At 39.2% G+C, this 14,845-nt stretch overlaps 2 protein-coding genes across 2 annotated transcripts; one reads left to right on the forward strand and one right to left on the reverse strand.

Annotated features, from left to right (window-relative positions):
* Window positions 1–440: 440 nt before the first annotated feature.
* Window positions 441–9,626, reverse strand: LOC142384392 (coiled-coil domain-containing protein 81-like). Its single transcript, XM_075470603.1, has 16 exons — window positions 9,445–9,626; window positions 9,256–9,317; window positions 8,999–9,152; window positions 8,533–8,717; window positions 8,362–8,436; window positions 8,104–8,275; window positions 7,001–7,112; window positions 5,551–5,644; window positions 4,905–5,051; window positions 3,040–3,135; window positions 2,348–2,517; window positions 2,183–2,261; window positions 1,601–1,711; window positions 1,366–1,475; window positions 1,162–1,287; window positions 441–910 (listed from the first exon to the last, which is right to left on the reverse strand). The coding sequence occupies exons 1-16, from the start codon at window positions 9,518–9,520 to the stop codon at window positions 772–774; spliced, it is 1,908 nt and encodes a 635-aa protein (XP_075326718.1). The 5' UTR covers window positions 9,521–9,626; the 3' UTR covers window positions 441–771.
* A 399-nt stretch (window positions 9,627–10,025) lies between these two features.
* On the forward strand, window positions 10,026–14,845 carry LOC142384400 (interleukin-18 receptor 1-like). The gene is made up of 10 exons (XM_075470615.1): window positions 10,026–10,120; window positions 11,133–11,373; window positions 12,247–12,433; window positions 12,564–12,723; window positions 12,822–12,887; window positions 12,981–13,098; window positions 13,214–13,353; window positions 13,484–13,627; window positions 13,998–14,150; window positions 14,224–14,845. Exons 1-10 carry the CDS (start codon window positions 10,066–10,068, stop codon window positions 14,562–14,564), a joined length of 1,605 nt encoding a protein of 534 aa, XP_075326730.1. The 5' UTR covers window positions 10,026–10,065; the 3' UTR covers window positions 14,565–14,845.

Raw genomic sequence — 14,845 nt, forward strand, 5'->3', positions numbered from 1 at the left:
AGCTGCTCCTCCGCATCGAGAGGAGTCAGATGAGGTGGCTCGGGCATCTGGTTAGGATGCCTCCTGGACGCCTCCCTGGTGAGGTGTTCTGGGCACTTCAAACTGGGAGGAGACCCTGGGGAAGACCCAGGACACGTTGGAGAGACTATGTTTCTCGGCTGACCTGGGAACGCCTCGGGGTCCCCCCGGAAGAGCTGGAGGAAGTGGCCGAGGACAGAGACGTCTGGGCTTCTCTGCTCAAGCTGCTGCCACTGCGACTGACCCCCGGAGAAGCGGCAGATAATGGATGGATGGAAGGATATTTTATTATAAAACACTATATAATTCAAAAACCATGCATGTGGCTTGGGTGAGTGATACACATTTGAAAAAAACAACAAAGATGTATTTTTTCAATCCAAACTAGTCCAATTTAATGAACTGAATTTGACAGGATTATGATCTCAGTCTCATACTTGGAAACAGCAAAGGCTGACAGATCCCTGTTTCAAAGAATCTAATAAAGAATTAAAGCAATTCAAAAGGCGGTATAACACTGTACTAGCAAGAAGTAACCAACAAGTGACACAAATAGCTAAATCCTAGTGAAAATCAAATTACAACGCATGACTTCCAAAGACTGATTCAGGAAAGGGGCAATGTAAAACAGAAAATAGAACACTGTAATACCAAAGTATGCTTCGTGTCGTCATAACTTATTATTTTGATCACAAGATAAGTTGAAGGGTTGAGGTACTGATGTTCAAGGGCTGTTCTTGGCCTCACTTTTCATCAGATCATGAACTGTGACCCAGCGAGGTAATGAGAATCTTTCCAGATGTTGGTCTCTCCACAGTTGGTGGTTCTCCTCTTACATTTGCGGCAGCGCCTGTACTCTGGAAGCTTATCTACCAGAAGCTGACCAGCAGACCTATTCGCAGACAGAAAGGATTCAGCAGGGAAATTTGTGAGCATGAATTAGGGAAACATCTTTTAAGCAGGTGACTGGCAAATTTGATAGTTTAAAAAAAAATTTATTCAGTTTTATCACAAATAACATGTAAGTTCTGACATTTAAGGGATAAAATTTATCATTTCACTTCCACAAAAGTTGAAAAGTTTCCATCCACTACCATTTTGCAAATATTCTAAGTTAAAGTTTAAAGGTCAGCTCCTACACACCTCTGGAAATGTTTCTCCTCGTCCTCACGCTTATGTTTGATCCTAACACTGCGACCCCACTCATCCTCAAGTGACTTACTGATGTCACGTTTCTTTTCAAAGCGACTGATGCGGTCCAATATCAGCCTGGAAAGCACACGTTAGACAGAGTGCCTCCCTTTTCCTCACTGTCCATTTATTACATTTCCACTTTTGTTTACTTACTCCATTTTGTTGTGTCTGAGCATTTCCTTTTCTTTCTTCAGCTGTAGGTGACGATTCTGCAGCTCTTCTTTCTGTCTCTGAGTGGCAGCACTAAAATTGACCTGAAAGAGCTGTCAGCACATTGAGCATATCACATCCACTTAAGTTTTACAGATGAGTTCTAACACAAGACAATCAGTGAGAGGCCTGAGTATCTATAGATTGGCTAATGGATGCAATAGAAATCAAAGGTGACCTTTTGTGCCCTTTCTCTGCTCTCTGCATTGCTGACAGCTGTCTCACAGCGGTTAAATCTTGGGTTGTCAGGTTGAAACTCTGGAGTTTCAGGACGCTTCTTATCCTCCACCTAAAGTACAATCAACAAGCTAATTTCAAATGTAAGTATCCCTTCCAAAAATGGTGTGGATCACGATATAAAAACATGTTAAAACTGGTTTTCTGGGCAGTCTGCCTGCACTATTGCAAAGTGCTTTCTGACAGTCCTAAATAAGTGAGAATTATGTTGGCTGATTTATGATTGAACATTTCTGAATATATGACTACAGTGTTCTTAATGATAATCAATAACCAAACAACAACCATAAAATTAGTTATTTTTTCTTTTCAAGAATGTTACAAGTATAATAAACCTAAAACAGTCACTTGAAATCAATTTTTGAAATATTCTCTTACTTTTGAAGTGAGTCTATGTTGAACTAAAACTTTTAGACCTATGTTGGCACTGATGGAAATTGATTGTCCGAAGAACACAAAGCTATTTAATGAAAAAAAACATCAGAGGAAGTGCAAGAGACAGCTCTGTTGAGAGTTTCCCTGCCTGAGTGTCCAGAGCACTCTTGTAATGCTTGGTTTTCTCTTGTTTCTTCTGAAGCTGCTGAGCCCTCTGCAAAGCCAACCTGAAAAGCAAACATGCCTGATGACATGCTCATTGTCTTTACGAGAGATATTTTAATGCTTGAACTGTAACTGAATAGTTACTCACTCCTGGATCAGCTGGACCTGGTCAAGGCGCTCCATGAGAAGACAATTCTGCTGATTTTGGGCCTCGTGTTTCCTTCTGGTCTCTATTTGACTCTGAAGATCATTCATGTAACGCTGTTGTTGAAGCCTCCTGGGAGGTGTGAGTGGCCGAGCCGGGAAGATGAATGTATTCTAATAGAAACCCAGAGAAATTTTTTTAAGAAGCTCACTTTGCTTAAACAGTGGCAAGGTTTGTGGAATCTAATGTAAACTCAAACTTTATATATGAAAATCTTTGTCATCAACATTTTTCTGTAACTGCCATCACTTACTTCTCTGTAAAGTATTTTAGATAAGCAGCATTCATGTGAAATTCACATTGTAAATTCATCTCACTGGTATCACCCATAACCTTTACTGACCACTCTCCCACAGCATTACCGAGCATCCTACTGTTTTTGTTCCTGCTGGCAATCACAGGTGGTTGGTATTGTGAAGCATTTATTGGAAATGCTGTGAAGTGTACTGTGTGTCACCAGATTCAGCCACAGTCAGTCATGAAGTGACCTCCACTGAAATCATGTGAGTTTGTCTGAACTTTAAATGTTTGCACCACATCACCCTTGCTGTTACCACAGTATCAACAGTTGTTCTAACGAGGTGGGAATTTATGTCATATGGTTAACGTTTCATGTCATTAACAGGTTTACTGACCGGTAAGGCAGAACAGGAAATCGTTTTCCTCTTTGACATTTGCAGGTTGAATGCAGCTACCTGCTTTGTGTGCTCACGCTGTTCAGTTAGTTTTGCCTGCCAAAAAAACATTTTTAATCATCAATGTTGACAGAAAAAAATGATAATAATTGAAAGCATGATGAGACATATCATGCATATAACACACAACAATGCTTGTTTTTGCCACTGCCATGCTAAGATTGTTGTGTGACTGAATGTAATCAGTCACCTGGCATGTCCATCTGGCCAACAGCATTAAGTCCTTTATGGTATGTTGAAGAATGTATGAATATGATTAGAAGGACATGCCAGTTGGTGAGCTGGGTGGAGATAATGCATTCATCAACATGTCCACACCAGCGGCAAAAACAGAGACTACTTGGTCACTGATAACTTTCCAGCTGGACTACATTGGTGCCATTGCTATTATAGAAATAGGATTAATTATGACAGATTCTAAAGATCTTTTATGACGGATTCTAAAGATCTTTGTCCTCACTATCAATTAAAATTGGGAAACCCGGCCCAGATTAGAAAATATTGGACTTTGCCTTGCTCTCTAACTTTTATACGACTTTAAGGTTTGGATTTTATCTTACTTCTGCTTTTTTAGTATGGAATCAATTCCAATGTGCTCTCTAATCACCACGAGTTAACTACAGCATGCTATGAATTGTGTTTAAAATGTTTCCAACAAACAAAGTTCATGTTTATTTATTCAAGCAGTTAACTGGACAGTATTAAAGTCTTTGTCCACTTGAAACTCAACCATATTGTCTCTAGCCAGCCATTAGGCATGTGCACTAGCTTGTTGTTCCTTCAATTACATAATCAGTCTGGTCCACCACTTTCAAATTGGGTTTAGACATTAATGTTTTTAAGAGGATGAACATCCTGTTGTGTTGTTGACAACTTTTGGACTCCAGCTTGGTTCAAACTTGAGGCTCCATTATAAGTCAAAACTGTCGTATATAATTTATACATTTATTATGTTGTTGTCTAAATACATGCAAAAATAAGGATCCTCAACTGCATTTTGTGTTTATTGCTTATAATCAAATATCAACCTGCTAACTTGCTAACTAAGCCTAACTAGCTAAATGATCCCAGAACATAGATGTATAAACCAAGATGCATATCAGATTCAAACCTGCAACTACCATCTTGCGTGGGGTTTCTGGCTTTGGTTTCTGACCCTCTCCTGCTGAAGATACCAGACATGCACTGCGTTCATATGTTCCATACACTGTATATTAGGTGACAATTTCAGTAAGGAATCATATTTTTCAACTATCAAAGTAAAAAAAAAACGTGCTAGTACTTTAAAACATAAGTTTTGCTCTATAATGGAGGAATGCCCTCATAGAAAGGGAGTATTGGTTGATTAATCCATCCATTCATCTAACCACCCGCTGCCTGTGGCTCGTCCAAATCCTTTTTGTTTTGTATATTGCTTAATTTGACCAACTGTCTCGTATCATAAAGACTGACATCTGTAACAAGCCAAATGAAAATATGAAAATATGTTTGCAAATTCTCTGACTTGTCATGTTTTTGATTGTGGATAAAGGTGTGCTCCATTGACATTCGTGCATTAGGAGCTATGGCTTTCTCCATTGCAGATTCACTGAACAGGAGCAGTCAAGGCTTCGTATACATATACATATCTTTGATGTCCAAACAGCAAGTTAGCATTGCCAGTGTGAATATGTTGGCATGTTGATGTCAATAAACATCACTTACACAGGGTCTGCGTATTGTTTTGTGGCTGTCAGCTCTTGTTGCTGTAATCCTAAAGCCTATCTATCTGTTCTAGATGAACATAGAAACACACATAAACACACCAGTTCTTGCTCCATGTCCTGCTTGTCTTTCAGTTGTTCTTTTAGCAGTAAGAGTTCCTCTTGAACGTTCTCCTCCACCTGCTGCTCCGCCCTTAGGTACACTGGAACTTCTCTTTTTTCCCGCTGCATGCATAGGTAGCACAACTCCTACAGAGACAGGTGGTTGGTTTCACATCCACAAAACAAAGAGCAACACCCGCTTTCAGTCTGAGGTGCGTTTGTTTCGATCTCACAAACCAGTTTGTTTTCATCTTTAACTTCTAATGGAGATATCTGTCTCTTTAGCTGGCAGATATTATACTATATAATCACTCACTGTATCTGCCAGCTATTTGTTGCTGAACCAGATGGACTTTTGGGACTTTCGTGTTTGGAAACAGCTGACACTGAAACAATCCCATGTGAGTGAAATGAAACAATGCAGCCACACTGGTTCATTTCATTCCCCCTGAGCAAAAGTTTACATCTAGTGGGTTCTGGGTGAGGCGATGTGAACTGACAGCAATAAATGATAAAATAGTAGTATTTGTTCTTATTTCTGTTCCAGTAACATGTCATTTCAGCCGATTTTGCCACTCCACTAATGAAATATGTCCACCCTGAACCATAGAAACCAATAGTAATACATGAATATGTACAAACTTACCTGTCCAGCATGGGTATTGCCTGAGCAGGTCACATTTATGAGATGTTCCGCCACTGGGTTAGGCTCCACTTGTGGTGAGTTGGAGGTCGTGAGCCTGACATGGAACCAGATCATTTACTATTGTATGCTGCTAATCAAACACATTGTGATGTGATATTACAGGGAAGTGGGCTATTTGACTGTACTAATTTCAATTTGCTTAAGAACTTTTGAATTAAAGGGTAAACTATTGATTATATTGTTGAGGTCTGGCACACCAGAAAAAGATATACGTTGATATAAACTAAATAAGGTCTAACTCTAAATCTAAGAGAACAGTGGCCAGATGCATGAAATTTGATGTAGATGTATGACTAACACAGTCACAAGCCTGATAGCCACGCCGATCTTTAGCCATAAATGGATGTGAGCACTCCCTCAGTTCATTGTTTTAGTATCAAAATGCTGTTTGTACAACAAATATTAGCCATGACCATGGAAACAGGAGCCAAAACGACGCACAGCTGCATCAAGTGTGAGGGTGAAACATTCATCAGAGAAGTAGAGAAAAGCTAATGTGTTTTATTTGGTAGCTTAGCTCTGGAATCAGTCAGAGAACAACATAGTGAATGTAAAAAAGTCCATATAAACTTTGTATGATCAGGTTAAAGGACCCAACAGAGGTAAAAAGGAAATGTCTTCCAATAATAAAAGTTAAAAGAGGAGGAGGAATTAATTTTGGTACACAATTAATTATTCACAATATGGTTTGCGACTGATAAATTGTACTTTTTAAAATCAGATGTGACATCTCTAAAGACTTAAATTGGGGTTTTCGCACATGAACACTGGAGATGCTCAGCAGAATGTCCAGACAGTTTTGCCCGAACTTCTTTGCTAGCTGCTGAAGATTTTCTGCCAGAGAAGAAAGGAGCTGTGGGGGAACGTGATGCATGAAGTGATGCATCTTTGGTGGAACATTATTGAGGGACTAGGCAGAAATATTTCTCAAGAAATTCAGAAGACTGCATAAAAAAAGCATGTACACTTAATCAGAAGACTACATGTGACATGCCCATTCGCTCTGCACATTCTTCCTTAATAAATACTAGTTTGTGTAAAGAGTAAAGGCAAATCCATTGGGAATTTGGGGACGAAGTGAAAAACATTTACAGTTTACACAGATTACAGGTGTGTGTGTGTGCGTGTGTGTGTTTGAAAGCTGACAATGCACGGAGGTGATGACAGAAGAGAATCTGTCTCACAGGTTGTTGTGCATCATTGATGGAGCTGGAAGCTGCATTGGGGCAGTGACAATAAGAGACCACCACAGAGCTCTCAGCTCTCACTAACTCATCTCCCTGCAAACAACAGCTCAATGTACTGCAAACTGAGCTGCTCCATATTGTGTGTGTGAGTGATTGTGTGTGCTCGTTCATCTGTAGGTTTTGTAACTTTGTGTGTTGAGTACTTGTTGGAGGCCTCCACGGGGGGTTTTGGATTCAGTTCCTCAGTCAGGGCAGCTTTCATCTTGGCAGATTGCAGTGTCTGACTAGATTTAGACTCTCTCTGTTGGGGAACCTCTGCAGAGAAACACAACACTCTCAGTAGGTTTGCTGCTGATAGGCTGAAATTCCCACCTCACTCTTCATAACAGCAGCTTCATATCTGTTATCATTGACTCTCCTGTTCTGCGTTATATGGCTTTCCTTTCTTTATAGCATTTCAATCTACTATCAAATCTTTGAGAGGTTTCAGGAGCCAAATTGAAGTTCACATAATGCCTTGTTCATTGAGCTCCAACAAATCCCTGACATGGTATATTATTCATCTCAAAGAGCTGACAAGCTTGACCCATTTTGTGTAATGTGAGAACAAGCATCATGACATCAAACTGCTTTGGCAACCAGTTAATCCTGAAGTGCAACAACATGGCTTAAAGGGACAGTTTGTTATTTTAGGAAGTTTGGTATGCTTAAAGACAATATTGACACCACTGTCATATCATCAGCTTAAAGGAAAAGGTAACAGATAAGGTATTATGTATAAAATCCTCAACTCTTGATTTTACTGCCAGGCCTCTGCCAAGCCTCCAGGAGACAGTTTGGTGTTGTGAAAAAGACAGAAAAAAAAAGAATAGACAGATAAGTCAGATTCAGAAGGCCTTATGTACCTGATAAGAGAGCCAAAGCAAGTACGGTAATAACTCCCCATTAAACAAAAAACCAGTCATTTTTATGGCTTATCAAGACACAACATGTTAGTAAGTGATAGATGGCTGGGTTTAATCATCTTTTGACTGATTTAGGCTAACTCTCTGTCTTTACTTCAACCCAGTAAGGATGAATTTAAGTTTTTAAAACAAAAACATTTAGAACATAACTATCAAATATGAATGAAAATTAACATTACAGATCAAATTTATTTCAGCAACTGCAGTTCCAGCTTGTTCTCACTGTGAGGAACAAGTGTAGTTTTCTCTTTGCTTCAATTTAAACAGATACACACTTAATTCATTAGACTTCTGTCAAACCCCAGCCCGAGCTGTCAGCCTTTTGCAAAAGGCTCTTTCACCTCCTGCGTTTCTCTGGTCGGGAGTTGGTGACAAACCCCCTCCATCTTTGTCACCAGCTTTGTTGTCAGACTGAGGAGAGCAGAGAACTGGCAGGGTGGCAGCGTCAGCAGTCTCTGGCCTTTGAAGTTTAGACATTTGACCAGACAGTAAAGAAATACTGCTTCCAACTTTCTAGAAAGGAAAAATACAAATAATCTGAATGAATACATGTACTTAAGACTGTTTATGTACTGAAACAAGCAAACGTCTTTACTCACAGTTGTAAAGCCTGTCAGCTGCCCACCAGTTCCCTCCATGGCATTGATAAAATCTCTGTTGAAATTCATTTGGACCTTTCGAAGTATGTCAAACAATGATTAATTTGACATAACAGCTGTTGTCAGAGTCAGCAATGTCAAACTGACATATAGTACGAGAAGATGAAGCACCTTGTTATTCTTTAAAGACAGAACTCCAATTCCCTTAAAGGTGAGGAAGGCATTTTTTTGAGAGGCCAAAGCTCTGAAGAGCAGCTGAAGAGTTTCTTTAACACAGCCCTCCACTATGTTACGATTGAATGGAGTCTCTTGTGACACAGCTGCAAAGTTCAGTTGCACCACTGGTAGCTGTGTTACTGCAAAAGACATACACACGTTCACACTGTTGTTTTGTTACTCTGTCAAACACAATTATAGGCAACTCCACCCCCATCTTACAGAAATGCTAAGATCAGTTCCCTGTAAATGTTGTAATTCAATGTCAGTATTTGATCAGTGACCTTTTTCTGCAATACATCACAATTCTTTCCTCAATCCCATGGGGTTTTACACCAGGTCTTGAAAAAAAGCTTATGAGACGATAGGACGTCTTCTTTCCTTGTTTGTTCAAATTTTAGTTTGTGGCAGTTGGCCTCACCTGCAGCCAGTGGCATTGTCTGCTTTAAACCCAGAGACTGGACTCGTTTCCCAGCCAGGATGAAGATAGGTCGCTGGATCTTTTTGAACTTGTTTCCTGTGTTCAAATTCTGCTGAGAGAAAGTAAAGGTCCCCAGTCCTGGCAGGCGGACCCCCTTGAATAAATGAATGAATGAATGAATGAATGAATGAATGAATGAATGAATCACCACTCATTCATTCATTCATTCATTCATTCATTCATTCATTCACTCTTACTTTCCGTAAGGTCATCTGATGTTTAATGTAAGAGGATATTTCTGCCCAAACACAGTCAATATCTGAGGAAAATAAATATGGTTATAGGGACACGATTATTTCAAACGTGATTAAAACGTACATTTCATACATAAATGACCAGCAAAGAGCTGGCCTCCTTGTCACTGAGTGAAAGAAAAAGTTTCAAACCGCTTTTAGAGAGATGTGAGAGAGCAGGCAGTGTCCGCCTGTCCTCTTCGGATACCAGCTGCAGTATTTCAGTCATCTCCAGTCTCCAGATATCCTCTCTGGCAGAAGCCTGGGAATGCTTTTCTCGACGCTGCCTTCTCCGTGTGCGGCTTCAACAGATAGACACAACAGAGACGCGCTCTGGTAGAAATGAGCTCCTGCAGGGCACGCAGATAAAGCGCACGTGAATAATTCAGGCGTCATACTGAAAGCTAAGAAAACATAACCAATGTGCGGCGTGTTAATTGTTAGGATTAGTACAGTTTCAAATTTATAAGTCAATCTCGCTTAACATTAGTTATGACGATGTGGAAAAAGAAACTGATACCAGGAAATGGTTGTGGACAAATGTTTGTTGCAACAAACATGTTGCTCACGTAAAATGTTCAACTTTTTTATTCTTTATTATTCGTAGTATTGCTTGAAGAAAATTAAATTGAAAGTAAATGTTAAGTGGGTCAAGTGAAATCTAATGTTTATCAAGCTGTTTGAACAACATGGTATTGGTACCTCCTCCTCTGTTTTTGTATTTAAGAGAAGACTTCCGACTCTTGTACATTCTTGGAGAGAGGCTGCATCGCAATGATGGTGAAAATGCTTCTGGCCCTTCTGCTTGCCCCGCTCACATTGCTGACAAGTAAGAGGCAGGCATTTTTACTACATTATAGTATAGTACAGGGAAATCAGGTGTGGTGCTAAATATTCACACTAGAAAGTGGGATAACAGATTCATAAGGTGTAATATAGAATAATTGATGGGATGACACTCACTTATGTCTTTTGATGCCTATAAAATAAAAACAAGAAATTTCAGTGAGATTTGCGAAAAAGCTACAAGTGGAGAATATAGTTTTAACTTAACTTAACTGTTTGACATGTAGATCTCTACTTCTTAGTTCTTCTGTGTTTTCTGTATATTGTGTGTATTCATTGCATATCCATTTGATAGACAGAAAACAAACTGGTCGACAGGAAAACGGCAATTAGAGATATAGCTCAACAAGTCATTTCAAGCATTTTTACTCAGAGCTTGTCCTGCCTTAGATGTTTAGGAGCTTTAATAAGGAACAATGACAGTATTAATGAAAATGTAATCAGGAAAATAAAACGTGACTTGACTGCTCAGTGTAAGACTACATCTAAGAATCACAGGCTGTTGATCCATTTAGATCTAGAATCATTCCTCTTAACATAGCGTTTGGATGTGTATGCTCCTCAAAAAGTTTCTTATCCACACAAAAAACACTTGAATGATTACAATGGGTTTTTTTAATCCAAATTTATGTTAAAAGAGAAAGTCTTTCAACTCTTCTCAATGTCATAAGTGTTATAAGAAGTTGCAGCAAGAGATAATTAGCTTAACTAAGGTAACTGTGGCAACACAGATGTCACACCAGCTAAACTTAAGCTTTATTAGCACATTATTGTTTTTAAAATATCAAAAATATGGAGGAGGAAGATAAAAGATATGAAAGATTAAAAAATTAAGTTTGATGTTTGAGTGACTTACTGGAGTCACTTATTGAAAAAACCTTCAGTTTGCATAGTGATGAGCAATAAGAAACTTGCTATAGTTTCTGCAGACACATACATGTATCTTTTTGTTTTGCACAGTAAATTTGACTTAAATATGTGATTCTCATTTGTAGGTGTGCATTCGCTGAGAACCAAGTTAATATATGTCATGGCAGGTGAGTTGGTAGCTCTGCACTGTCAGAGCTCAACTGATCAACTGATCTGGACCAGTCACACCAGACAGGAAGTGAATGTGAAAGACAGCGTGTCAGCATCTGCTGATCAGAGTCACCTGGGTGTGCTGATTTATGGTCGGAGCCTTGTCATTCTCAGAGCTTCAGTTGATCATCAGGGGAATTATTCTTGCTCTCTTGGGTAAGATACAAACACAAGTACAAACTTCTTCATGAAATTCCTGTATTACGAGTGAGTCAATATTTTTTTCCTCAGAGACCTTAAACTTATCAGTCATGACATTAAAACCAGAGCGTTGACAGCTTAACTTCTTCTCCATCCTGCTGGAGATCAGGCTTGCTTCAATGTATCCATGGAAGGCCAGATCTGGTGTATGGAGTTTAAAGTATCTTCATCTTTTTTTTAATTTTTTTAAGTGCTATTTGCGATCGTTCTTTTTTTTCGGTGATGAAGACATCTGTCCAGAGGGAGTCCTGTTCATTGGTTTAATACAGTATTTTGGTGGATGGAATCAATGTAACACCCATATAAATGCCTGGACTCAAGGTTTCCCAGCACAACATTGACTTATAATAAGATGATGATTATACTGTGGCTTGATGTTATTTCCACTGAGTAGGCTTTTATCTTATTCTGGAAGGACTTCTGTTCTATCAACGGTGAATTCCTGCATTGCAGAATTGAAACATAAGTCACCATTTTTACTGAGAAGTCGCATTTAATTTTCCAACCACCAGGAAATGAATTACCGGTGCCAGCTTACCATTGGACAGACAAGGTTTCAGTAACTTATTGTTTCATAGTGACCATACTCAAAGTAATGCCAGGTTGAGATAAGAGGTTCTTATCTCTATCTTTATCTCTCTACAGTTTTGGTTTATATTTGTTCTTGTTCTTATTGGACAAATCTGGATGAGGAAAGATACATCCTGGTGAACCATAGAATTTGTATTTTCTAGACTCATTCTGAAAGCCTTCTATTCTTTACTTAAATTGTGGCTGTTTGTGCAGAGTGAGACCCTCTTCTCAGCATTGCTTCTCGTGATGTGACAGGAATGCCAGCAGAAAGAGCTGGTTCAGGCTGACAGTGTACACAACACAGACCAGAGAGAATGAGGGGAGGGGCCAGTATCCTGTAACTTGTTACACACCAGGGTCCTGCACATTGCATTGTCCTGTTGTAGATATCCCCGCTGCTGATTCCCCTAATATTACAGTCAGAGACATTGCATGGACCAAGGTAATAAAACACAGTAGATTTGGTGTGTGGATAAAAATCAGATTCAACATGAAAAGTATGAATGTCCCACATTACTATACAGATATATGTATATTTTTTTCTGTTTAAATTCTGCTTTTTTATTTGGAAGGATGGTCAGCCATCAAAACATTACTTCACAACGGATGAAAAACATTACTTCAGAACGGTTGAACAATATGACAGTGGTGTCTACACCTGCACCAGATCTTATTTGTATGATGGTGAAATCTACAATAAATCCTTTGATGTTCCACTTCAGGTCCGACCAGGTATAAAGAAAATGACTTCTATGAGTGTATTTATGGTTATACACTAATACATATGCTCAGAGGAAAGGTGTGTGTCCTCTCTTTTCTTTTATGCTCAGAAAAGAATGTGACACCTGTAACAATCGATTCACCACGTGACGGAGTAGTATTTCCGGTGGAACTGGGTGAGCTTTTAATATGCAGCCTTGTTTTAAACAGACATTTGCCATCAATCTGCATTATTACTTTCAATTATTCTATAAACTTCTTTTTTCCAGGCACAACAGTGGTGATTGATTGTCGTGTCAATAAAGTAAATTCATGCAGCGATTCGCTGTACTGGCTGAATGTAACGCAATTACAAGACAAAAGTCCAGTTTTCTACAATTTTACATGGTGAGTACTGAACTCAAATGAAAGACATTTACAAGTAAGTGTTGATGTTATCTGTAGACACTCAGCACACTCACAAAAACAGTTATTGCTCTCCATTACATCCTGTCCTTCTCAGCAACAACAATACCGGAAAGAAGACAGCATCTTTAGTTTTTAAAGAAGTATTCGCGGAACACCTGTTGAAACATTTCACCTGTATATCTAAAGATGGCATTACTTCTCCACAGTTTGTCACCATCACCCTCACCAAAAAACGTTCGTATTGTTGTAATGTGTTCAATATTTTTAGTGACAATTGATTTTTCTAAGTTTTGAAATAATCTGACAATTATAGAGATTGACACTGCTATTTGATAACTTTATTCTCTCAATCATTTCCCTGCAGCTCTCCGTTCGTACATTTCCTTGGTTCAGTGCGTAATCAGCATCGTGGCGGTGACAGCCGTCACAGCAATTATCTATGTGAAGTTTAAAATTGACATTACTCTGTTCTTCAGAGACACTCTTGGGTGTCGAAGGCGCACTTCAGGTAGGACTCATATTCATATTAAGCTAAATATAACTTCACTTCTCAGTTCTTCAGCTGGAAGAAAGCAGATTTCCAAAGGATAAAAGACGGTTGGGAAACTCTGAAGTGATATGCAACCTTTACTTGTGCAAAGAGACTTATGTTTCAGCAATACTACGTCTTCATCAGAGTCCATCAAAGCAAAAACTTAAAACAAATTTACAGCTGCCATTGGATAAGTGGCCAAAGAGGTCTCAAAGTTACAAAACTAAAACATTTGTCAAGTATGAAAAAGATGTATAAAAAAGTAGTATTTCTGAAAAGAATAACTCTGTGTGGTGAACTGTAGTCAACATGGGGGCAGTGACAAAGTTTGTTGTTGTGTACTTAGATGGAAAAAGCTATGATGCCTTTTTGATGTCGTATATGAGCAACACACATGGAGGACTAAATGAAGATGACAGGGAATGGCTGGAGAGTACTTTGGAAGAGAGATTTGGTTACCGTCTGTGTCTTCATGATCGAGATGTCTTGCCAGGGGATGGTAAGCTTAAAAAGCACCTGATTGAGGAAGTGATAATGAAGTAATTTTTAACTTGAGCTCTACCTCCTTTTAGCTGTTGCAGAGGCTGTGTTAAACTGTGTTGAGCAGAGCCGGACAGTGGTTTTGGTTCCCAGCTCTCAAGCTTCAGAACATGGATCTGGTTTGCTGAGTGCCATCCATGCAGCCCTTGTGGAGAGGCACACTCGCTTGATTTTCATCAACACTGAGCAAATCGAGATGTCAAGATCAGGCTCCTTAGCAGAGGCTTTGCAACTCCTTAGCAAGGCTGGACATTGTGTCACCTGGAAGGGCCGGCAGCCCTCCTCCACCTTCTGGAAGCAGCTGCGCTATAACTTACCAGCAACACAGTCTGTTGGTAATGCTGGTAGCCACCGCTTGTTCAATGTCTTATAGTTATTTTACAATAACATACAAGATACCAACTAGAGGGGAAGACTATGGAGTCTTTTAATTTCTGCATTAGTTCTTTTTGTTTTTGTGATTTGTTTATTTTGTCAACTTGATTTAGTTATTTGGCATTTAAGTTTATTCTTGAGCTAACTGTGTTTATTTACTTTTGTTAGTTAAATTTGTGTTGATGTTTCCCTTCCCTCTTCCTCAGTGTGTCATGGTCTGATCAGCCAACATTTAAGGGTGGGGTAGGGGTTCTTTTTCTGGAGCATTTTTTTTACATA

Source organism: Odontesthes bonariensis, chromosome 1 (genome assembly GCF_027942865.1).
Source record: "Odontesthes bonariensis isolate fOdoBon6 chromosome 1, fOdoBon6.hap1, whole genome shotgun sequence".
Classification (NCBI taxonomy): domain Eukaryota; kingdom Metazoa; phylum Chordata; class Actinopteri; order Atheriniformes; family Atherinopsidae; genus Odontesthes; species Odontesthes bonariensis.

What these genes read in the sequence shown, in the direction of transcription:
- LOC142384392 (XM_075470603.1), bottom strand. Translation starts at nt 9,520, where the DNA reads ATGACTGAAATACTGCAGCTGGTATCCGAAGAGGACAGGCGGACACTG. An exon ending in CCCGTGGAGGCCTCCAACAA is followed by an intron (nt 5,645 to 7,000) that starts GTACTCAACACA and finishes GTTCCATGTCAG; the next exon opens with GCTCACGACCTCCAACTCAC. An exon ending in TTTCCTGTTCTGCCTTACCG is followed by an intron (nt 2,518 to 3,039) that starts GTCAGTAAACCT and finishes GGTTTCTATTAG; the next exon opens with AATACATTCATCTTCCCGGC.
- LOC142384400 (XM_075470615.1), top strand. Translation starts at nt 10,066, where the DNA reads ATGATGGTGAAAATGCTTCTGGCCCTTCTGCTTGCCCCGCTCACATTG. An exon ending in TCCACTTCAGGTCCGACCAG is followed by an intron (nt 12,724 to 12,821) that starts GTATAAAGAAAA and finishes TTTTATGCTCAG; the next exon opens with AAAAGAATGTGACACCTGTA. An exon ending in GTGTCGAAGGCGCACTTCAG is followed by an intron (nt 13,628 to 13,997) that starts GTAGGACTCATA and finishes TTGTGTACTTAG; the next exon opens with ATGGAAAAAGCTATGATGCC.